At 44.5% G+C, this 25590-nt stretch overlaps 2 protein-coding genes across 2 annotated transcripts in view; one reads left to right on the forward strand and one right to left on the reverse strand.

Annotated features, from left to right (window-relative positions):
* Positions 1–119: 119 nt before the first annotated feature.
* Positions 120–25124, reverse strand: FKBP7 (FKBP prolyl isomerase 7). Its single transcript, XM_055121018.1, has 5 exons — positions 25006–25124; positions 23335–23583; positions 22060–22211; positions 12953–13086; positions 120–2333 (listed from the first exon to the last, which is right to left on the reverse strand). The coding sequence occupies exons 2-5, from the start codon at positions 23535–23537 to the stop codon at positions 2172–2174; spliced, it is 651 nt and encodes a 216-aa protein (XP_054976993.1). The 5' UTR covers positions 23538–23583; positions 25006–25124; the 3' UTR covers positions 120–2171.
* The window catches only part of PLEKHA3 (pleckstrin homology domain containing A3), a 35215-nt gene continuing 34686 nt past the window's right edge, over positions 25062–25590 (forward strand). Inside the window, exon 1 of the mRNA XM_055121017.1 lies at positions 25062–25164. The gene's annotated coding sequence lies outside the window, so the exon portion shown is untranslated. The remainder of the gene's footprint in view (positions 25165–25590) is intronic.

Genomic DNA, 25590 nt, shown 5'->3' on the forward strand with positions numbered 1-25590 from the left:
AGGGCAGCAGCGCTCTACCTCTCCTGCCACCAGCGTTCGGTAGTCTCCAGCCGCTTCCCCCACCTTGGGGAGGTTGATGGCTGATGTCAAGGCAGGTGAAGGAAGGAACGAAGCCAGGCTGATTGGTCTCAGCTGTAGTTTATTCCATTCCCATCTCCATTCTCCTCTGATTCTCCTCCTGCTTCCTCCCCCATACTACTTCATTCTCCTTCTCTATCTGGATCTCGATCTGGCTTCTCCAGATCTCACACTGGAACTGGCACTGGGACTGGCCCCCAACCCACTCTCACAGCCTAAATCCCCAAGCATGAGGGGTTGGGGCTTACACATAGGTGTGGTCACAATCAATAGGGGTAAAGTTCTTTCCCTCAGGGGATGCTTCTTCTAGGACAGATTCTCTTTCAGCAGGACACCCGCCCAAGAGTGGAATCCCATGGGTGTGTTTCTCCTCTCCTTGTCCAACTAACATATAATTATTCATAATATTAATCATTTTGTACAGACAGAGCAAGAGATGTATTAAGCTTGTAGAATTTCTCTCCTGGGGTCATCTCGATCTCAGACTACAGTGCTCAGGCCAGATTAGTCTTTCCTAACCCTAGTAGGGTCCTAGTCTCATCGTTGCTTTTGGATCATGACATGACATGTCCATGACCAAGCTCTTAACATATAGTTAAGAATTAGGCACGTTGGCCAGGCCCATCTCGATGCCAGGGTAGCACATAACTCACTGCTTGCCCTGGGTCCGTCCTGTCCCTCGTCAGGACCCTCCTTTTGGAGGTGCTAGGAAGTAAGGGCAGCTGAGGCTTAAAGCAGATGCCCGGGAGTGAATAATATTTGAAGCCAATTAAATCCCATGTTACAAAAGCATATTAACAACTGTCTTTCTTTGTCCATACAAAAAGGACATTGCTCTAAAGTAAACTATTCAAAAGACATAAGGAGAGGAGAAAGGCAATATTAACTTACAATACAAGTTCAGTGTCCTAGAAAGGTCTGACCTCACAAATTAACAGAGTCTGATTAGGGGAAAAGCTGATTAACTGGTTGGCGAAGAGAGCATAGAAGTGGTTACAGATAGACAAAGGAATGGGAGTGACTTGGGAGCACTTTGATGGGTGTGACCCGATAAACCTAAGCTCCCTGTAGCAAGGAGAACAGGACATACCAATGTTATCTTAAAATGTTTAGAGATTACTATCAGATATGCCTAAACTCTTTGTTTAGGGAGAAAGATCAATGACATAGTAAAATGTGAAGGAATGCAAGACTCTGAGAAGTATAAACTATTTTGCCTGATAGGAGAGGCACAAAATCTTTGGTAAAATATCTTTAAACATTCCTCATTGATAACAAGCCCAGAAGATTGCATGAAAAAGAAACAATGTTTCAGCTTTCTGTATACACAAATATTTGGGGGTTTTTGGCTATACTCAGCACTGCTCAGGGCTTACTTCTAGTTCTTGCTCAGGAATCACTCCTGGTGGGTTGAGAGGGCTGTATAGGATGCTGGGGCTTGAACCTGGGTTGGCAACGTGCAAGGCAAGTGCCCTACCCACTGTACTATCATTCCAGCCCCAGCCTTACTTATCATTTTTACATCTTGATACCTGTTAAATCACTACATACATACACACATGAAATGTTAGTTCCTGAGTTCCTACTAAGTATTCTTCACTAAAGTGACATTTTTTTTCTTCTTGGTTCACACCTGGCAATGTACAGGGTTTACTCCTGGCTCTGCACTCAGGAATTACTCCTGGTGGTGCTTGGGGGACCAAACAGGATGCTGGGAATCAAACACGGGTCAGCCATGTACAAGGAAAATGCCCTACCTGCTGTGCAGTAGCTCCAACCCCTAGATGGCATTTTAACACTTAAAAATATCTTTTAAAAATTGGCATTTATATACTATTTCATTGTGTGGCAATTCATGTTCACAGAATAAGGCAAAAGACAATACAATCAAACCTCTCCTCAAAGTTAAATTTGCAAAGCAGCTTCATGTTTATTGTACTAAAATCATACATTTCTATGAGTATCAAAATATGTTCTCATAGGGGAAACACTAACTCGGAGGGAAGTGTGTGTGTGTGTCTTGTGTATGTATACATAAATACATGTAACAACAACATATGTATTAAGTACAATGAAAGTAAAATGAAAATATGCTACAATTCATCATGTTGATATACATTGTATTCCCTGGAGGAAATGAAACCATCACCATCATGGTCATTCTTCTTAAAAATATCTTCTAAAACTGCATTCTGGTATGATTTGTCACGTGGCTTCTCATCTTTTTCAAATTCTCTTTCCAAATAGTGATTTATCTAGGGAACCAAAGTAATATTTCGTTAATATAAAGGCATCACAATAAACCTTCATGACATTGAGGAATGCTTACATGAAAAGATTTGCACAATACCCATCTGTCATGGAAAAGAACATTTGCTTATCTGGTCTGGGTAGACACACAAAGGACTGTAGCACACCCCTGGCACGCAGAGGACAGAGTTTGATGTCCTACACGACAGAGTCCCTCTCTGACCATTGCCAGAAAAGGGCCCGAGCAGCACCGCATCTGTCATTGTCAGACTTATGCAACCAGCTGAGCACTGCTGTTGAGTGGCCCCTGAGCCCTTGGGAGGCCCCCTTCCAAAGAATATAAAACCCTTAATATTTGAGAGTTTACAAATAATTTAAAAGCTATCAGATTCTAATTCTTTTTAAAGCTTTGAAGCAATTTTCTCAATAGAAGAAATCTTCAATTTAGCTTTGAGTCTCTAGACATTTAACCTCTGTAAATAATGTACATATCCAAAGATTAATTGAGTTTGGTTAAAAGTAAATGTTTTTCAATAATCTACACTGTTCACATTATCAAAGGAAAATCAATCTCAGCGATTTTTATTTGTGAATATAATTCAAGTGGGCATTTTATTAATTTTTATTTGCCTCTATGGCTTACCTTATAATAAACATAAGTGTTACAACCCCTAATAATACAAAATAAGTGAACAATTGTTGCAACGTATTCTCTTTCCTGTATATAATATTCTTGCACATTGAAGCTTAAACACTAAGGAGAAAACATTTAAGCACTAACTGAAATGGCAGCTACTAATCCCACACACCAACCACCTGAAACATAGGAAGATCAAACTGAGATCAAACTGTAGGAGCAAAATACACATTAAAAAGACAACTTAACAAGATGGGCTGGAGCGATAATACAGTGGGTAGGGCATTTGCCTTGCATGCGGCCAACCCGGGTTCGATCCCCAGCATCCCATATGGTCCCACCAAGAGTAATTTCTGAGTGCAAAGCCAGGAGTAACCCCTGAGCATCGCAGGGTGTGACCTCTCCACAAAAAGCAAAAAAAAGACAAGAAGAATTACTTTGATAGCACATAGAGATGGTAATTTTTAGATATATTGCATTAAAATATATAATTAAAATTAAATAATTAAATGTCATTGTTTCTTTATACCTTTTTTTTTTTTTTTTTTTTTGCTTTTTGGGTCACACCTGGCGATGCACAGGGTTATTCCTGGCTCTGCACTCAGGAATCACTCCTGGCAGTGCTCAGGGGATCATATGGGATGCTGGGAATCGAACTCCAGGTCGGCCGTGTGCAAGACAAACACCCTACCCACTGTGGTATTGCTCCAGCCCCTTCTTTATACTTTTAAAGATGTGGCTACTAAAAAGTATTTTGGTTTTTGGCCCATAGCCCGAAGTGCTCAGAGATCACTCCTGGCGGGGAGTAGCAAAAATATTGCTAGAGTCCAACCAGTGTCGGCCATGTGCAAGGCAAGCACTTTTCTCTCTATACAGTCTCTCTGGACCCCAAGGAAAAATATTTTGATTATACATGTGGCTCAATATTACCACTGGCAAACACACACACATATCTGAATATTACCATTGAAAGGACATATATATATGGCAGAGCCTGGCAAGCTACCCGTGACTTTTTCGATATGCCAAAAACAGTAACAATAACAGGCCTCCATTCCTCTGACCCTGAAAGAGCCCCCAATGCAGCAGCGTTGGGAAGGACAAGTAAGGTGAGGATGCTAAATTCTCAGGCTCTTCGTGTTTCTGGATTGAGCAGACGCCATTGGGTTATACTAGCACACGACAGGGGCGAATGGAGAAGTTATTGGTGCCCACTCAACTAAATCGATGAACAACGGGATGACAGTGATACAATGAAGAAAGCAAATTAATTTTTAATTATAAAGAAAGCAATTAATTTTTCCATTAATGTGGAAAAAGTGTTAAGCAAGGCGAGGGCATGTTATTTATTTATTTTTTAATTGAGTTACTGTGAGAACAGTTACAGGGCTTTTAGGATCGAGTCTCAGTCATACTATGCTCAAACACCCATCCCTTCACCAATGCACATATTCCACCACCAATAACCCCAGCATTCCACCCCCTCTCCCTCCCCCTCTGCCTCTGTGGCAGATGATTATCACTTTACTCTTTCCTTACTTTGATTACATTCAATTTTTAACAGGAAACTCACTATCATTATTTGGTGTTTTATCCCGAACAGTCAGACCTGTCGGAATGACCTCATTAGATTGTATGTTTTCTATCGTTGGTAACAAAGAGCATATGATGTTGCATGGTCGCAAAAGATTCTGGTATTAAGTTTAGAGGTATTTCTGCCAGCAGCTGCTGCATTCCGAGACTGGTTTCTGTGGCGCTGGGATCATGGCTGTTCAGGAGTGGAGGAGCTGTCCATGGGCGACCGCTCGGGGTCTCATTTGGGCAGGAGGCAGGGCCGGTTCTGCCTCCCCCATTGCAAGATTCCCCATGCATCCCGTCCCATCACTGCAATCTCCAACCTCTCTGTCCAACTTATTCTGAATGGTGGTGGTCACCATGCTGTCACGGGGGGGAAAGGTTGAGGGACAGAAACCCTTCCCCTCCCAGGGCTGCACAGGGCCATAGCTTAGTTCAGAGTCCAGGAGTATATCTGTAAGTAGCCACTGCATTCTGAGATTGGTTTCTGTGCCTCTGGGATAATGGATGCTCAGGAGTGGTGGAGCCATTCCAGAGCATATATTTTGTATGTCAGGAAAGGTCATACATACTTATGCAGCCATGCGGTTTGGAGATGTCCCAGTCCCGCATACCGGAGCCGTGTTAGTAGAAGCTCAGTGTCGCCAGGGCTCCATCTGGAGAAGGCGTGGGGCTGTACCGTCCCCGTCTGGCACCCTGGTGTTGGCCCGGTCTGGGGTCCGAAGCGTTCTCCGGCCTGTGGTGCTGCCAGAATGGCCCGGATTCTTTACTGCTAATTATGGCAAGATGGCGCCGAGGGCAAGTCGAGGGCGTGACTTCCGGTGGCCGGGGCAAATTGGAAACTAGGCTGGCACCACCCTGTTCCAATTCCCCTCCTCCCTGAGTTTAGAGATGTCCCGTCCTGCATACAGGAGCCGTGTTAGTAGAAGCTCAGTGTCGGCGGGGCTCCATATGGAGAAGATGTGCTGGCTGTACCTTCCCCGTCTGGCACCCTGGTGTTGTTGGGGTGAGGGCATTTTAGAGATAAGCATATTTAGTGGCAATCTGTACCCTGAGAAGTTTATAGTATTACACATTCCAAACTCTATTCATTATGCATAGAATTTACTTTAGAATGCTCAATGAATTGTGTGCTTGGGGAGGGCAGGTAGGGATTGGGGCCAGGGCTTGGACCACACCGTGTGGTGCTCAGGGGCTATTCCTGACTCTAAATCAAGGATCATTCCTGGCAGTGCTCTGGTCACCATATGTGGTGTGGGAACTCAACCAGAGTTGGCCACGTGCAAGGCAAAATCTTAATGACTGTACTATCTCTTTAGCCCCTGCTCAGCGGATCTTATTGAAATATAAAGCAACTGTTTTAAATAGGATTTAGGATTTATGTGAGGGAGATACATTTTTTTTTCTTTCAACAGAGCTTTAGCAACTCTAAGGTGAAAGAATTTTAAATGGCTGCAAATATTCCTTCTTTGACTAAAATTTTCTGATGAGTCAAGTTTCTTCTTTGCTCCCTTCTTTCCCTTCTCTTTTCCTTCCTTTTTCTTCTTCCTCCCTCCACCTCCTCCTTCTTTTATTTTCACCATCCTGTTATACCAGAGGATTACTCCCAGCTCAGTGCTTGTGGGGGCCACTTGCGGGACCAGGTGGTGTTATAGCCAGGCTTCCTGCATACAAATCTTCCACTCAGTTCACTGGGCCATCTCCCCAGTCTTGTGAAGGAAAGTAGTTTATTTTAAGTTCATCTTTCCAGTCCAGGTTTCACCATGGACTAGCTGTGTGATCGTAGATAAATAACTCAACCTCTTTGAATTCTTCTAGTGAGGACAGTAATAAAATAAATAAAAATAATACTGATGTATAACGTTTAGAGTACTGCTTGTGGATGTCAGTGAGAGAAAGCTATCGCTACTCAGGCATAAATGACTTATCCCCTTAACAATAAAGCAGTTGATCTGAGACACACCTGGACAAATGGTAGATAGGCACCACGCGATGATGAACTTTCTGATTTTACTTGTCAGGTAGGATCTGAGATCCCTGAAGGTCTCCCAAGCAGTATTCATACTGAAAGAGGTGCCGCTAGGTGTACAGGGGATGTTGCACCTCAGTGTGTGCAGAAGTTGGGTCCTGAGTATTATGTGAATTCACCTGTAGCTGCTGTTCACACTAAGGAGAGTGCTCAGAAGTCAAGGCAAAGCACATTCTGGGAGCAGTCTGCCACCTTTTTAATTGTGCTTAATTTTATTTATTTATTTATTTATTTGCTTTTTGAGTCACACCCAGCAATGCACAGGGGTTATTCCTGGCTCATGCACTCAGGAACTATTCCTGGCAGTGATCGTGGGAACATATGGGATGCTGGGAGTCAAACCCAGGTCAGCCGCGTGCAAGGCAAATGCCCTACCTGCTGTGCTATCACTCCAGCCCAATGTGCTTAATTTTAAAGAATACTGGGTACAACATTTCCTTCTCTCTCTCTTATACTGTTGGCCAGAAAAAGAGCCTCATTAATAAGTAGGAGTAGGGAGTAGAATTAGGGAAGAAAAAGGATGAAGGTGGTGGAGGCGAGACATACAGCAAGAAGGCTTACTCTTGTCATTTGAAATCAACGCCACAATTACTTTTTATTCCTTAACTGTTGTGGTACTGTTACAGGGATGGGGGCCCTGGTGGTGACAATTGGGACAGAAAAACTGTCTGAAGCCTAAACCAGTCCAAAGACAAGGAGGCCTATGAGACACAGGATCCATCAGAGGAGCCCAGAAAGCCTTTTCAGAAACAATTCCAGGCCCAGAGCATGGCTGCCGCCCAGCACCTGCAAGAAGAATCTCCACAGCTGGAACAGGGAGTTCACAAAATAAAAGCAGGGGCTGGAAGCCTGTGTGTTCGGTGCCCCAGAGCTGCCTCCCCACCTCCCCAACAGAGAGCAGAGAGACGGGGGTGGGGGTGGGGGCAATGTCTGATGGTGAAAATGGCCCATTTAATGCAGAGCTGCTAGCATACTTATAAAACATCTGAAGGGGGAGTTGACATAAGGACATAGGTGTGATCGATCATTTACACAGACAAACATTTGGTGGAGGAAATTCTCTTGGGGAGATAAACTCAAGGAGACACTCTGTCTCCCAGGGACATCTACATTGCTTTTACCTTTTCCTCTAGTTGTATAAGTTGTTAATACTTGCAGTTGTTTGGATAAACACAGTAAGAGACAAAGATCCCAATACTTAGTTCTCTGGGCTTTGAGAGCAAACAAGGCTTTTAACACTTAGTTTTCTGGGCTCTGAGAGCAAGCAAGGCTTTTACTGTAAATCCTAGACCAAGCCCTCAGGCCAGCTCATCTTGTCCTTCCCCATGGGGGTCCTGTCTCTTAAGCTGTAACAGCATGCATCAAGACCATGCATTTGTGCTTTCTAGAATGTCCCATTTTGATGCTGGGTAGCTTTGCCACTTGCCCAGGGTCCATCCCAGTCCCACGGCGGGACCTCCCTTTTTTGGGATGTTAGGAACTACAGCAACTGAAGCCTGAGTCAAGAAATTATGACCAAGTAATTATACCCAGTAGTAGATATATTTCAGAATCAATTAACCCCAAATGTTAGGAGCATAGCATTCATGATTTTTCTGTGTTTAATCAAAGAACATTGCTCTATAGTAAAATATAAAAAGGCTACAGGGGAAACAGAAAAGCAGGTACAAATGTACAGCACTTCAAATACAAAGTAGTACAAATACAAAGTTTAGACTTACCAGACAGTTTTGGCTTATAAGTAATCAAGACTTACTTGGGGAACTGTGACAATGAGAGGTAAAATGCCAGGAAAAGGTTAAAGATAAACTTTAACTAAATTAGGGATGCTAACAAGAGCCTGTTAAGCTTCTCTGGGAGCAAGAAAGGTGGCAATTCACCGGTGAAGCCTACACTGAGGGTTGATATCCAACAGGAAGAAAGGCTATGTAAAGTATGTCAACAACCATCAACAGCTCCAAGCTCTCCCTGTTGGCAATGGGCCTGGTAATAGACTTCAGGATCAGTTTAGGAAAACTGCATAGAAGTGAACTTGGCAGTGTAACGGTGAGCATTCACCTGCATCTGTCGGAGATGTGTGTTTTGTTTCTTTTACCCTAGAGCTTCTTTGGCCCCCATCTCTCCCTGAGATAAGCACTTTCTTAGTTCAGGGCACATCTCCCCACACTGGGGAAATGGTCTGCGTATCTATTCTTGGCATGTGTTCTTTTTCTTCCCACTTTGGAGAAGCTTGTGTTCACTCTTGAGCACATGTTTTTTCCTCCCTTTATTTACCAAACACATTTGTTTTTTTGCTTTTTTTTTATTGGGGTGGGGCATATCCAACAGTGCTCAGGGGCTACTCCTGGCTTTGCACTCAGCGATCACTCCTGGCAAGGTAAGGTGACCATATGGTATACCAGGGATCCAAGCCAGATTAGCAAGCATCCTGCCTGCTGTACTATTGCTCTAGCCCCCAAATACACTTGTCTTACCTCACTATTCATCTCCTCTTGAAATTATTTTCTGTGAGGAAAGGTAATGGATTTATAAAGTAAGATTTAGGATTAACTTCCCTCTCCTTGCAAAGAGCCTGAGTTCCAACAGCTCCCCTAGAAATCCAGTTGCAGGGATCATTTCCTACACCTAGAAGAACAACTCGGACTCGGGTGAGGTTTCACAAGCACCTCGTGGGCACGGTGAGACGTGAGGTATGTAGCATGCAGGTGATCTTAGAAGACTCTCATCAGTCCTAGATTCCCCCAACACTTTCCTGGGTAAGAGGAAAACAGTCGTCTGCCCACTCCAGGCAGCCTCTCTCTTCCCCACTTCACATAAGCCACACATAAGCCTCTTTTCATGAGTCACCTCTCCCACTGGCAACTGTAGTTCTATTTATCAAACTTCCTCTAAGAGGGGAGGATAACTAGATTAACCAATTTGAGCAAAAGTGTAGTTAGTGAGAAGTGAGACTAAGACAGAATTCAACAAAAACACCGACCTGGTAACATTCGTGATGAAAATATCCAGAAAGTGGCAAATCTAACTGTGTGTATAAGAAAACCCATGCAGCGAGATTGCTGGGGTTCAGCCTGCCACCAGACCTGAACTCCGGAGACCAGCAGGGGGCGTGGCCTCTGTGATGGGGGAGTGCCCTTTGGGGACCACAGTTATTTTCCCCTTTCCCAGCACTCTGGACTCATGTCTCAATCTCCATTGCCTAACTCTGCAGAGAACATAGTGGCTATCCCAAACACAATAGGCCAATTGTCCACTAGTCTATTTCAATTTCACCAAAATACCAGTGAATACAAGAAGTTGTACAAGCCTAATATAAAAGAACATGTCCTCTGAAGCTTCACTAGAGGCCTCACATAAGTCACAGAGGCGTACCTAAGAGGAAGGTTGTACTCTAGAAGGGGAAAAGGCAACCATCATCGACCGAGCTCATCCAGAATCCTTTCTCGCAGAGAAAGGGGAATACTGATAGTGAACTGGAAGGTCCCAGAAAAGAGAAATGAAGAAAAGAGTCCAGAAACCTCCACAGGGGCTTACAATCTCTCCGATACGATCGCTCCGATCTCTCCGATAAAGAATTCAGAGATGAGGGGGCTGGAGCGATAGTACAGCGGGTAGGGCATTTGCCTTGCACGTGGCCGACCCGGGTTCTAATCCCAGCATCCCATATGGTCCCCTGAGCATCGCCAGGGGTAATTCCTGAGTGAAGAGCCAGGAGTAACCCCTGTGCATCGCCGAGTGTGACCCAAAAACCAAAAAAATAAATAAATAAATAAAAAGAATTCAGAGATGAAATGTTGAAGATGTTCAATGAACTCAAAGAAACAGTGGAACAGGCATCCAGTAAATTAAAGGAGGACATTAAAGAAACAGTGGAAGAAACAGTGGAACGGACAGCCAAGAAAACACAGAAAGAAATGAGAGCAGAAATAAGAAAGCTACAAACAGAAATGTCACTAATAAAGGATTCGGTAGATAAAATAAAAAACTCAGTGGGTGCCCTCAACAGTAGAATTTCTACAGCCGAAGACAGAATCAGTGAGCTTGAAGATGAGCTGCAGGAAACTTATAGGCAACAACAAACAATGGGAAAAGACCTCAAAATAGCTCTAGGATGAATCAGAGACCTAGGGGATGATCCAAGAGGAACAACCTAAGAATCATTGGAGTACCAGAAGGACAGGGAGGCAAGCCCAGTGAAAAAGCCACAGTCAAAGATATCACTGCTGAGTAGTTCCCAGAGCTGGAGAATGCAGGCATCTAGATAAAAGGAGCCCAAAGGGTGCCAGTCAAGAGACCCCAGATTGCTGGGGTTGCAATCTGCTTCTGGCTTAGAGCTGTGTGATCCTTGGGCCAGTGGCTAAGCCTGTCTGCACATCATTCTCACTTGCATGAAATGGGGATGATGGGAACAGTGTCTACTTTATGAGTTGTTATGAAGATTCAATGAGTTTATACAGTAATGTGTGTAATCACGAGCAACTGGGAACCCTATGGCTCTCTCTCTTGCAGCTTGTGTTTGGTGCTCTCCTCTCTCACCAACTTTCCACATTGTTGGTAGCAACCAGACCCAGGTCCTCTAGCACAATCAACATATGAAAACCCTCCACTCAAGGGCAAAATACCACCCAGGGTGTTTCTCCTTTCCTTAGTCCAACAATTATTTAATTAACATATTAACCAACATCTTAGTTCTACTTCTAAATATTATTTTGTATGGATACAGTAAGAGATACATTAAGCTTGTAGGATGGCTCTCCTGGGGACATCTCGCTATAGATCTCAGACTACACTGCTCAGGCCAGATTAGTCTTTCCTAAGCCTAGCAGGGTCCTAATCTAGTTGTTACTTTTTGAATCATGACAGAATTTGTCCATGACAATGCTCTTCACTTATAGTTAAGTATTATGGCTCTTTGGCCTCGCCTATTTTGATGCCAGGGTAGTCTCTCATTGGGACCCTGCGTTTGGGGTGCTAGGAAGTAAAGGCAACTGAGGTTTAAGTCAGAGAACAGATGCCCAGGAGTGAATATTATTCGGAGTCAATTAACTCCCAAGTTACAAAAGCATAGCATTAAACTGTCTTCTTGTGTCTATACAAAAAGCATATTGCTCTGAATTAACTATGAAAAGGACTTGAGGAGAAGAGAAAAGCAATATTTACAAGTTAACAGTCTGATTAGGAGATAAAGGTGATTGACCATTGTGGAGGCAGAGTACAAAGAAAGAGGTAACAAATAAAGGCAGAGGACTGGGAGCACTGTGATGGGAGTAACCTAATAAACCTAAGCTCCCTATGGCAAGCAGAAAGGACTAACCGATGTTATCCTATAGTAATATATTTGTTTTTATTTTTTTCTTTTTGGGTCACACTCTGCGATGCACAGTGGTTACTCCTGGCTTTGCACTCAGAAATTACTCCTGGCGGTGCTCGGGGGACCATATGGAATGCTGGGAATCGAACCCGGGTCAGCCGCGTGCAAGGCAAACGCCCTACCCGCTATATTATCACTCCAGCCCCAGTAATGTACTTCGTATAGGGTACAAAGGAAATAAAAATGCATTATTCTGTGATTGTTACTACTTCCTCAAGTCAATACAAAAACAAAACTCACTGGAATGTGAAGGCTAGGTAGCTGAACCTCCTGGATCCTGTTTACCAACTTTCTAATTCTCACAAGTTCTTTTCTTAATCCTCTTCATACTCCGAGGAGATAGGAATGATTGGCTCTGCTGTGACTTCTTATGCTAGTAATTGAGACCCACTCCTATAGTCCAGATGCTGGAAATGCTCTGCAGAGACTACTTTGGTATATATTTTTTTCTTTTTGGGTCACACCCGGCGATGCTCAGGGGTTACTCCTGGCTCTGCACCCAGGAATTACTCCTGGTGGTACTCAGGGGACCATATGAGATGCTGGGATTTGAACCCGGGTCGGCCGCATGCAAGGCAAACGCCCTACCTGCTATTCTATCACTCCAGCCCCCTACTTTGGTATTTTACATAGGGTTTTGTTTTGGGGTCACATCCAGCAGAGCTCAGGGCTTACTCCTAGCAGTGCTCAGAGGACTGTACAAATTGTCAGGAAGTGAACCATGGTTCACCATATGCAAGGCAAACACATACCCTCTGCACTATCTCTCTGATACTACCTTAGTGTTTCAGTGACCTTCCTGTGGAGAGAAGCAAATGAACGGAACAACACAGCTACAAATAGAATAATGAAAAAACCAGTTTTCTTTTCCAAGTTTAGACTTGCTGGTAACCAGCACTGGTCAAAATTTCCAACCCATACTAGGTAAACTAAAAAAATTATAGCTGAAACTCATATATATTTAAATTATTATGGCATAATCCTACCATACACATAGAATTGTCTGAATTACCTCGGTTTTAGAAAGTTGCCTGTCATTGTCTGTATCTATCTGTTTAAATGTTTCAATGCTCCGTGGTCCTTTGGTCACAGCATAAAGTTCAATCTCAAAGATCAGTGTTGCGTCGGCTGGAATTTTGCCATCAGCTAAGGATATAAATTTTAGCAGTTTAATTTACATGATGATAGATGTACAAATATTTATTCACAAATAGTCAAATATTAGTATGATTACATCACCTTATAAAAACTGATTTCTAAATACTTTTAAGGAAAAGTTTCTGTTTTGAAACCATATCAAAGGACTCAGGAGACCATCATACCCTGATTATTTTATTTTATTTTTTTTGCTTTTTGGGTCATACCCGGTGATGTACAGGAGTTACTCCCGGCTCTGCACTCAGGACTTACCCCTGGCAGTGCTCAGGGGACCACATGGGATGCGGGGAATCGAACCTGAGTCGGCCATGTGCAAGGCAAACGTCTTACCCGCTATGCTATTGCTCCAGTCCCATCATACCCTGATTGTTAAAACTGTAATTTCTGTTAATTTATACTCCATCAACAGTGACCTCTATGCAGGAGAGAGCTGGCACAGAGAATAAGTGCATGAGTGGGACGGCCAAAGGTCAGAGAGACAGTACAAGTGGTTGCTTTGCATGCAGTTAGTTATTCCCTGATACCACTGGGTTTGGCTCCCAACAAGTGAAATAAACACATAGGTGGAAAAATTTCAAAGTGAGAAACAGAAACCTCCTAGAAAATGATTTTGTAGAGCTCTTTTGAAGCGCAAATAAAGCATACTGATCAACATACTTATCTATCAAATTTCTTTTTTTGGGGAGATCTTCTGGCCCACATCTTGCAGTGTTCAGGGGTAATGCTGGCTCTCTACTTGAGGTTCAATGCTGGTGGTGCTCAGGGAACCAGGCAGTGCTGGGGATCAAACTGGGGCAGACTACATGTAAGGCATGTGTCCTAATAGCCCATGTACTATCTCTCTGGTCCAAGAAGAAATTTCTAATTACAATAGCAATTATGTATTACATTGAATAGTTCTCTATAGTTAAGTTTATCTTATTTTATTTTTTTCTTTTTGGGCGATGCACAGGGGTTACTCCTGGCTCATGCACTCAGGTATTACTCCTGGCGGTGCTCAGGTGACCATATAAAGATGCTGGGAATCGAACCCGGGTTGGCCGAATGCAAGGCAAAAAGCCCTACCCACTGTGCTATCACTCCAGCCTCTCTTTAATTAAGTTTATAAATAAGTATCACATTATTTTTTTAGCAAGCTATAGGACTTTTAAAATGATCCTTTCAAAAATTGATCTTCTACAATGCAAGTGGCTAACTTCTCACTCTGCCTGATCCATTATAATGTTGAGAGAATAGCACCTAAGATTAAAAAGGGGACTGTATGTCCTCAGAAGGACATAGCAATTTCCTTAGTGAAAAAGTATAAATGTTGTGATAAAGTGAGCGATACCGGACCCGAGATCCGCCGAGAAGTGATTTAGCCAGCCAGCTAACCTACTTTTAGTACCAGCAGCTTCTTGCATAAATATCTCTAGACTGTGAACTAAGTTGAGGCCATCTTCCTTCCTATCTTCCTTCCTTCCTTCCTTCCTTCCTTCCTTCCTTCCTTCCTTCCTTCCTTCCTTCCTTCCTTCCTTCCTTCCTTCCTTCCTTCCTTCCTTCCTTCCTTCCTTCCTTCCTTCCTCCCTCCCTCCCTCCCTCCCTCCCTCCCTCCCTCCCTCCCTCCCTCCCTCTCTCCTTTTCCTTGCTGGGGCAGGGGAGCGGGGGAGGGCATGGCGACCACCAGCTTATGAGGACCACTAATGAGAGGTACAAGCTTGCAATGATCCAATTTCTGCCAGAAATTTCCCTAGACTTAGTTACTAAAATACAGAAATCCAAAACCGCACGGCTGCGATATCTCTTCAGGTCAGACTCTAGGGGGGAAACTGTTTTTTTGTTGAAATATTGAATGTAACCAAAGTAAAGAGAAAGTAAAGTGAAATTTATCAGTTACACAAGTGGGGGTGGGGGGCTGGGGGGATGGGAGGTATACGGGGTTTTTTTGGTGGTAGAATATGTGTACTGGTGAAAGGATGGTTGTTTGAGCATTGTAAAAATGAGACTTAAGCCTGAAAGCTTTGTAATTTTCCACATGGTGATTCAATAAAAATATTAATTAAAAAAAAGTTGTGATAAAGTATTTATATCATTTAAAGAGAAAAAGGATTGAAAGATAGTCGTCAGTCATTTCAAAAACCAGGACACGAATGTACAAGTCCCAACACCATCTATTACCTTAAGACCAAAAGAGTCAAATAGCTAGAGAACTATTCAGTGGTCACTTTTGACAAAATACATTTTTATTTAATTATGATCCTTTGGGAGAAAAATCATTGGCAATTAGTAAATCCAAATTTGTCTTCTCTGCTTTAGTTTCTAGAACACACCAGCAGTGCTCAGGAGCTAGTGCCTGCTTGATGCTCCAGGGACTATGTAATGTCTGGGATGGAACCTGGGTCTCCTATATGTAAAACATATTCTCCAACCATTAAGTAATCTCTTTCTCCCGCCTCTAAATATCTTTTTTCGACATGCTATGTATCAAACCCAGGGAACCACATGTGTAAGGCAAGCGCTCTACTGCTAGCTACTTTCCCGGCCCAAATTTTTATTTCTTTTAATTAGTTAATTCATTTGTTTATTGGTGTTAGGACCACACCCAGCTGCGCTCAGAGCCTGAGGGAGCCTGGCTCTGCACTCAGGAATCACTCCTGGCTGGTTTTGTGGATCATATGTGGTGCCAGGGAGCGAATCCAGGTTGCATGTGGACATGGCAAGCAGCCTATCCTCTGGACTATCTCTCCAGACCTTCCCAAGTTTATACTTCTTGAGAAAAGTATTACAGGGGCAGGGAGATAGCTCAGAGGTCTAGCGCACATGCTTTGCAGGTGGAAGGCCCAGGTCTGCTCCACAGCTCTGCATGCCTGCTAGAGTACAAGTGGCAGTAAATTGCACGCACCTAGACAGGTGTAGCCACCTGAGCATCACCAAGTTTGTCCTCATTTCCCCAAATGAGAAATAACAATAAAGAAGATATAAGCAGAAATTTCTGAACTATCCATTAGGTTTTTTCCTTATGAATAAATTAAAGAGAGAAATGTTTATTTGCCATAGGGCATTTGCCTAGCACACGGCCGACCTGGGTTCGATTCCTCCGCCCCTCTTGGGGAGCCCGGCAAGCTATAGAGAGTATCCCACCCGCACGGCAGAGCCTGGCAAGCTACCTGTGGTGTATTCGATATGCTAAAAACAGTAACAACGAGTCTCACAATGGAGATGTTACTGGTGCCCGCTCGAACAAATCAATGAGCAATGGGATGACAGTGACAGTGATACAGTGATTGAGATTTACTTGCACTTAGAGAAGATAAAAGACATAGGAGAATGTCAAGACTCTATACATACCATAAGTACTGTTAATGAAAGTGGGGGAAAGTCACATGCATTTCAAGACATGCAGGAGGTGCTGTGACATGAAGCAAGGAAACTGCTCAGAGGAAAGACTTCATCAAGTATTACCTAAAATAAAATTAGAGCTAGTGTTAGTTCTTAATGATAGCTTATTTCAAAAAACCGTATTTAATCAATTTGTTTGTTAAGCAATTTCTTACAGTCTACACTGCAACTTTTAAAATAATTGAATCTGGAGCTGGAAAGATAGTACAGTGGGTAGGGTACTTGTCTTGCATGTGGCCAACCAGGGTTAATCCTTTGCCCCCGGGATGTTCCCTCAGCCCCATCAGGATTGATCTCTAGCATAGTTGGGTGTGGCACCCAAGCCAAAACAAATAAATAAGTAAATAAAATCCAAGCTATGGTACCTCAGTTGGGGCTAGCAGTTAACTACTCGGTATTTTCCAGAGAACACCTCTGAGGGGGTGAGGATCAGTTTCTTTTTTTTTTTTTTTTGCTTTTTGGGTCACACCCAGCGATGCACAGGGCACAGGGTTATTCCTGGCTCATACACTCAGGAATTACTCCTGGCGGTGCTCAGGGGACCATATGGGATGCTGGGAATTGAACCCGGGTCGGCCGCGTGCAAGGCAAACGTCCTCCCCACTGTACTATCACTCCAGCCCGGATCAGTTTCTTTAAATATAAAATTAAGTTTGTGGTGGTGGTAGTAGTTGGGATCATTTAAAAAAATTTTTGTTTTTTTAAAAAATTTTGGGGCCGTATTTTGCTCAAGGTTTATTTCTGGCTCTGCATTCAGGGATCAGGTCTGGCAGTACTCAGGAAACCACAGGGTGCTGGGGATTGAACCAGGGTTGGCAACAAGCTGCATGCAAGGCAAACAAACCCCTTCAACCTTGTACTATTGCTCAGGCTCAGGATTCATGATCTCTAACGGAGGTACCTCAAACTGAGTATGACTGTCTTCAAGTTAAATTTCAACAGACATTTAACAAAGGTCAGGATTATTAGTGGTTTTGGCCTCTTGGGTGATCCTTCTTAGCTAAACACGCACTGGTTTATGTAAAGAGTGAACTAAGCAACCTTTTACTTTAGGGTGCAGGAACTCAACAGGATGCGAGACACCTACCGGAGAGGGATGTGGGTGTTTAGGCAGTAGGAGAGTCAGGGAGTGGGCAGAATGTGAACGAATCTGCTGGGTCTGATTTGCAACACTAACCTCTCTCCTGTCCAGTTTGGACAGGTGATCCTAGCCTCTGTAAGAGAAGGGAGGCACTCCTCAGGAGTACACAGACTCAAAAAAAGGCTTGCCAGAGCTGGAGAGATAGGCAGAAGGTCTGCCTTCAGCACAGTGTCTGGATAGCAACTGATTACCGCCTGAGGTGACACAACCAGCCCCCATCTCTCCCCCACCCTGTACTGTACCCCCAAAGGCATGCTATATCAATTGACTATGTAGGATTAATGTAAAAATTATCTACTAAGTATTACAAATAGGTGAAGTTAGTAAAGGCTGTAAGTAAACTCAGGGTAAATTCACTCTAGCTATAGGAAGTAAAACCCTATGGGGTTAGGCTGCATCTTGGAAAATAGAGAAAAAAATTTCCAAGATGGAAAATACTCTTCTGCCCAATTTGCTTTTATTCCCCCTCTTTTTTTGCTTCTTTATTAACTTCAGTGATCTTAAATTTTTTAAAGTTTAAGAATAGTAGATTATGTGGGTAAAATAGTTAAGCAGTATTGTAAAAAAAACTAAGACACGCCAACGGGCGTGAGCACTCATGGACTCTCTGAGCTGCTCTGGCTCACCGCCCACATTCGGTGCTCTGGAACAGCTGTGTGTGGCTGTTGGTCAAGGGCAGGCGACAGAAGGCCAAACTGATTTGCTCGATCAGTTTATTTCATTCTCTCTCTGTTTCTCTCCTGGCTCTGGATCTCTCTCTGGATCTGTGGATCTAGCCCCCCCAATCCACTCTTACAGCCTAGTTAAATCCCCCCAGCATGAGGGGGTTGGGACGTACACATAGGTACCACACCTATGTGTACATCAATCAATAGGGTAAGGTTCCTTTCCCTTAGGGGATGCTTCTCCTAGGACTGATTCTCTTTCAGCAGGAGGATCCACCCAAGGGCGGAGTCTCATTAGTGTGTTTCTCCTCTCCTCATCCAGCAAACATGTAAGAATTCATAATATTAATCATTTTGTATGGACACAATAAGAAATGCATTAAAGCTTATAGAATTGCTCTCCTGGGGCCTCTTGATCTCAGACTACAGTGCTCAGGCCAGATCAGTCTTTTCTATCCCTAGCAGGGTCCTAGTCTCATCATTACTTTTGGATAATGACAGCATTTGTCTATGATCAAGCTCTTAACTTATAGTTAAGAATTAGGCACTTTGGCCAGGCCCATCTTGATGCCAGGGTAGCACATAACTCACCACTTGCCCTGGATCCGTCCCGTCCCTTGTCGGGACCCTGCTTTAGGGGTGCTAGGAACTGAGGGCAACTGAGGCTTAAGTGGAAAAAGCAGATGCCCAGGAATGAATAATATTCAAAGCCAATTAAGTCCCAAGTTACAAAAGCATAATATTGTCTTCTTGTGTCTATACAAAAAGGACATTGCTTTAAAGTAAATTATTCAAAAGGCATAAGGAGAGGAGAAAGGCAATATTATAATATTCAGTGTCCTAGGAAGGTCTAACCTTACAAATTAGCAGAGTCAGATTAGGGGAAAGCTGATTAACTGTTTTTGGGAAGAGAGCATAGAGAAGTAATTATAGCTAAACAAAGGGATAGGAGCACTGTGACGGGAGTAACCCAATAAACCTAAACTACCTGAGGCTATGTTATTCTACACAGTATAAACTTTATAGGAGTAAATATTACAGTATAAGAAAGTTCACTTTCAACCCTCAGGCCTCTTTCTGAGGGACAGGTCATATCATGAGGTGCTTCTATCTTTCCAGATACAGGCTGTCGAGATGCACAATACACACATGAAATCCCCCTCACAGGTAAGCTCACTGGGGACAGGGAACTATTTGCACACTGCTCTATGTACAATCCTTAATAGGGAGCAAGGTGCTAATGTTAAATATTCTCTACTGCAAGAATATGGGCTGGAGCGATAGCACAATGGATAAGGCGTTTGCCTTGATGCAGCTGACCTGGGTTTGGTTCCTCCACCCTCTCGGAGAGCCCGACAAGCTTCTGAGAGTATCTTGCCCTCACAGCAGAGCCTGGCAAGCTACCGGTGGTGTATTCAATATGCTGAAAACAGTAACAACAAAGTCTCACAAAGGAGACGTTACTGGTGCCCACTCGAGCAAATTGATGAGCAACGGGATGACAGTGACAGTGACAAGAATATGTTCTTACTTTCCCATACCTGAAAAAATTAAACTTACAATTGTAGCACTGTCGTCCCATTGCTCATTGATTTGCTTAAGTAGGCACCAGTAATGTCTCCACTTTGAGACTTGTTACTGTTTTTGGCATATCAAATACGCCACGGGTAGCTTGCCAGGCTCTGCTATGTGGGCGGGATACTCTCAATAGCTTGCCGGGCTCTCTGAGAGGGACAAAGGAATCGAACCTGGGTCGGCCACGTGCAAGACAAATGCCCTACCTGCTGTGCTATCGCTCCAGTCCTACAATTAATGTTTTTAAACTATGCATCTGTGCACATTCTTGGAATTGGAACTACTAGATCAGGAACGATGCTTACTTAAAATTTTGATTAAAAACTGCTAGACATTTATATTCCATACGACATACTATTGTTTCTTTTTTCTATATCTTTGCCAATTTCATGGGTAGAAGTAGTGTCTCATGAAAGAATATTTTAATTAAATTGTTTTAATTTTAATTATAAATAGAATATTCTTACAGATTTAAAGATCATTTGTATAATGGGCTGCTGAAGTTGCCATTTCTATAGGCTAGCCATTTTTTAGTTCTGGCTAATATCAATCATCATACATGCTGCTTACATTTTCCACACTTTTTTTTGCTTTACTCATTCTCAGATATCATTCTCGAATTTTACAAATAGGCAAGGTGTTAAAAGAAGCAGTTCCTTTCCCCCACATTTTAGGCTTCTCTAGTAACAGCTTGTATATCAGATGTTCTTTTAATAATGTTCCAGTGCTATTTTCTCTAAAATTACAAGTTCCAGTTTCTAGAGTTTTAAGTATTTGGCTTTGGCACTGCTTGCTGAGATATATGCTATAGATACAATAACAAAATAACGAATACTAAAGATAAATACAACTAAGGTACAGCTGACAGAATATACTCCATCATATGAATGCTGCCATTGTGTAGGGAAGAGAACTCTGGTAGATTCCAGCTCTGCCTTATATTCTTTTTTTTTTTTTTTTGCTTTTTGGGTCACACCTGGCGATGCACAGGGGTTACTCCTGGCTCTGTACTCAGGAATTACCCCTGGCCGTGCTCAGGGGACCATATGGGATGCTGGGATTTGAACCCGGGTCGGCCGCGTGCAAGGCAAACGCCCTACCCGCTGTGCTATCTCTCCAGCCCCTCTGCCTTATATTCTTTATTCATTAAGACAGAGAACTGGATAGGATCAAACTAGATAAAGCTAAGTTGGTTGCACCCTGTAGTTCTGTAATAATTTTCTACATTTTTGAGCAAATTAAAAAAAATTTAATTTGGGGAAGATATATATATAAAAGAAAATTTACCATAGCAACCCTTTTAAGAATCCAGTTCAGTAGTGATAAACACATTTACATAGGGGTCAGCTTGAGGCACATAACCTCACATGTGTCATCAACCCTGGTTCAATCCCCAATACTGTATATGATCCCCAGAGCATAGCCAGGAAGGCAGAGCCAAGAGTAAACCTAAGCACTGCTGATTGTACTTTCTCCCTCAAAGAAACAACAACAACAAAATATATTTACATCAATCTCCAGAACCCTCTTTGAATTTGAGAAATGGAAACTACACTCAGATTGAGTCATAACGCCACCTCAGCTTTCCTAGGCTCTGGGAACCAAGAGTGTTTTCCTGTCTCTGTGAATTTCATGATCTCAGTGGAATCACACGAAATTTCTTGCGATGGGTTATTTTACCTGGAATAATACACCCAAGATTCATCCCAGTAGCACGTATCAAAATTTCCTTCCCTTTAAAAGCTGAATCATATTCTACTTCATGAATATACATATTGCCTTGTTTTGTTTACTGATTCATTGCCAGTGGACATTTTTAGCTATTTGAGTCATGCTGTGAAATACAGGTATGGAAATATCTTGCTGAGATCCACTTTTAATTCCTTTTGGATATTCATATTCAAAATAATATGAATAATATATATTCATATATGTGCAAATATACATATATATGTTTCACATATAGATGCACATATATATTTTTGTTTGTGACTTAAAGGCATTTCATCTCACACTACTCCTGGTTCTAGGTTCAGGGGGAATCACTTTTGACGATGCTATGGGATCATGTGGTGGCAGGATCAAACCAGGGTTGGCCACATGCCAGGTCTTATTCCCTATACTATCTCTCCAGCAATTCTATATTTACTTTTAATGAAAAAGGGAAATAAAAAAAGAAAGAATAAAATATGAACACCTTACCATGACCTTCCTTTCCATAGGCAAATGAAGGTGGTATAATCACTTTCCTCTTCTCTCCAGGGCACATATCCATCATAGCAATGTCGAGACCTTTAATGACTTGTCCAACCCCAAGAACAAACCATTTAGGGTGGCCTTCATTTTGTGTCCGGCTATAGTAAAAATAACATTTGGGTCATCAGATTTCACAAAAAAAAAGCATGATCAATTTTAGAACTATGTTGCGTGCCCATATTATTTAAAACTGCAGTTCTCTCTAACCATGTCTTTTGCCATATGAGCACTTACTCTGAACTGCAGGGTTGGGAACTTGGTTCTTAAAAGCCAGAAAGAGGTATGACATCACAAAGCTCAACAATTGGGTGTCATCACAATCTTTACAACTATTCAACAGTTAGCTTTTTATTTGGCCATGTCCAGATGACATTTCAGGGGTATCAGGGCAACAGCCAATAGCAGTGCTCGTGGGCATCGGGGATCAAACCTGGGGTCACCAGAGGTAAGGCATGTGCTCTACCACGGGGATCTAAAGTGTGCAACGCATGAACCTTAGCCCTGCATTCACCCTCCTGTCCCAGTTAATTTCTGTTTTGGAGCCACAACTGCCATGCTCAGGGTTCACTCCTGGCAGGCTTGAGGGACCCCATGGAGTGCTAGGGATCAAATTTGCATCTGTGATGTGCAATGTAAGGACTCTACCCACTGTACTATCTCTCTGACTTTCCAGTTTAATTTTAAATGAACTTCCGTACCCTGACTAGTCCCAAAGCCTGTTTAAATAACTCACTTGATCTCTCCGTTCTAAGAAAAGGATTGCACGGGTTTAGTTTTAGAAAATCATTTTAGCTATAGTTAAAATGTTATTTTCTTATGGAAACTATCCTATCTTTATAAAATATGACTTAGGAGAGACATTCTCCTCCTGGGTCAGAAACCATCAATTAAATCAAAGCAGTGACAAGGGTGGGGCTGGTGAAAACATAGGACCCAGAATTCCTGAGGGTATCTGTTGCTAGCAGCTTCAAAAAACGAAATACTAAGTTTTACCAGGATCTTCGTGCCCAGGGAACTTCCCCCATAGCTTCTGAGATCCAGGTTATGTAGGGATTCATGGCACGACAGAATCCATCTAGTCTATGGAATATGTTCTGCATCTCATAACCCCCAGATTGCCCCCAGGGACAAAAGGCTTAAGTCTCATTGTTAACAAAACATGTATCTCGTTGGTGGACAGAGTCTCACCGGCTGTAGGAGCAGTCCTCGGCCTTTTCCTACCTGCAGTAGAATTTGGAGCCGTCTTTAGCCAAGTAGCCGTCATAATGGGCATTTAGTAGGTCTCCCTTCTTGCTGGTCTTAGAACAGTTTTCTGGCCGATGCAAAACTTCTATTTTCACTTCTTCGATGCTGCCTTGCTGAGCCGTCAAGACGTCCCACAGGCAAAAGAGAACGACAAGCCCAGGCCCGAGTGAAAAGTGCATGATTCCGAAACCGGCCTGGGAGGACCTCTGTGCTCTCAACAGCTGGCTGCAGAACAGAATTGGACGCGTGGCAGGCACGCAGGCATTGTCCTGCGTCACAAAGGGCGGGGCGGGGGCGGGGCCGTAGCTACAAGGGGGCGGGCCGGGGCCCTGGGCGCTAGGAAGGGCAGTCTCGGTGCGCGGGACTGCAACTACTTTCCTAGGGGGAGGAGTCGTGAGCCTGGAGTTTCCCTGCAGGAACTCATCGAAGGCGAAATACAAGAGGTGGCGAGAGTGCGGTGGTCATTTCTGAAAGGTGGCTCCGCCGACCCACGGGGAGCGCGGGGCTAGGAATTCTGGAAGAAAAGCCTAGAAAGGAGGCGTGTGCGGGAAGTGGGGGGAATATTCTGAATACTATCTGGAGGGGGGACCGTCTTGAGAGGCTTTTCCGGGGTCAGAGCCGCGCTTGCAGAGGTTTGGGGTGTGTGTGGGGGGCAAAGCCGTGCACAACCCAGCGATCTACGAGTCCAGGGCTGCTGCGGCTCCACTTCCCATCCTCGCACGCCGGCGATTCGCGCCTGGTAGCAGTTGGTTAAGAGTTTCTGCCCCTTCCGCTCCCCGGCGCTCTTAAAAGAGTAACCTCTGGGAAACCTGCCTCCCCGCAGCGTGGCTGGCCTCTGCGAGGTCGGAAATTAGTCACATTACACAAGAGAACTGGGCATTTTGCAATATCCGCTGCTAACATAACGGATGGAATCAAAACCCGCACCGCTCACATTGTGTTACAAAAACTTTCAAGTGCACAGAAAAATAGGAGCACTACTGTCCTATCCTCGCGGCCTTATTTATTTACATCCTCCCGCTGGATACTGTAACTAGTGAGACAGGCAACAGCCCCCTCTATCGAGTCATCGATGTACTTTAACTTCCAGGTAAAACAAATCTCCCACGAAGATCTGGAAGATCTGGATTGGATTAGATTCAAGGGACGGAGAGCCGCAGCCCAGGGCCTGCTTTATCCGTTATGCTGAAAGCTTGCACAAATCCCCGTGTCCGAACGTTCCTGTAGGGTTATGTAATTACGACGACGAGGCGCTAGCAGAGAGCTCCCATTTTTAGAACGGAACAAACCTCCCAAGTTTGGTTCCCTGTTTTCTATGCTAGCTGAAACGGTTCGGCCACGGCCCGCGTGATAATACCCGGGGACCCCTCGGCGATCCTTGTAGTCGGCGTTTACAGCCTCCCTAGATAATTTGTCAGCTCTCCAAAAATGAGGCAGCTAGGAAGAAGCCCCCTAACCGCCCCCCCCCCCCGTGCCTTTCCGGTTTGGTGGGGGACGAGGGTTACCACCGGCTGTACACCTCAGGGACCGCTCCTGGCAATGCTCCGGGGACCATGTGGGAGGAAACGGGAATCGAACCCGGGCCAGCCGCCAGCAAAGGCAGGCGCCCAGCCCGCGGTGCTTTCCCCGGAAGGAGCCGCGACTCACGTTCTAAGAAAACCTGCGAGGCCTAAGCCCCGCACGCCGCCCGGGCCGCGGGGAGCTGGTCCACGAGTCGGCCGGGTGCTGGGCGTGCGGGGCTGGAGGGTCCGAGCGTTCCCGTTGGAGGCCGCAGGCTGCGCCCCAGGGCCGCCGCGCGGAGAAGGTGTACGTGTGTGTGTAGGGGGGAAGCCGCGGGCCGGTGGCCGAGAGCCCGAGGGAGGAGGTCGCCCAGAGGCGCCCGGTGGGGTGCGGGGGGGGGATGCCTGGGGAGGCTGGGCGCCCGCCCTCCGCGCCGCCTGCAGCCCTGCGGCTGGGGCAGCAGGCCGCGCCCGCCCGCCGCCGGGGAGGGGTTTCCCGGGCCGAGCCGGCCCCTTTCATCCAGGAAGTGAAAACGACGTCGGGGTCAATGAAAACAAACGGGGAGCCCGCGGGGAAGGAAGGCGGCCGCGGAGCTGGGAGCGCCGGGCCGTGGGAGCGCGCGCGGGGGGCCCGGTTGCGCTTGCGATCCGGCCGCCGCCCAGGCCCGCCCGCCCGGGGATGCCCGAGCCCGCGCCCGGCGGCCCGCGAGCTGCACGCGCCGGCCGCCGTCCC

Source organism: Sorex araneus, chromosome X (genome assembly GCF_027595985.1).
Source record: "Sorex araneus isolate mSorAra2 chromosome X, mSorAra2.pri, whole genome shotgun sequence".
Taxonomy (NCBI): domain Eukaryota; kingdom Metazoa; phylum Chordata; class Mammalia; order Eulipotyphla; family Soricidae; genus Sorex; species Sorex araneus.

Coding starts and splice junctions, on each gene's coding strand:
- FKBP7 (XM_055121018.1), bottom strand. CDS start 23,537: ATGCACTTTTCACTCGGGCCTGGGCTTGTCGTTCTCTTTTGCCTGTGG. Junction 22,212..23,334: donor GGCTCCAAATTCTACTGCAG/GTAGGAAAAGGC, acceptor TTTTTACTATAG/CCGGACACAAAATGAAGGCC. Junction 2,334..12,952: donor GGCAACTTTCTAAAACCGAG/GTAATTCAGACA, acceptor TTGGTTCCCTAG/ATAAATCACTATTTGGAAAG.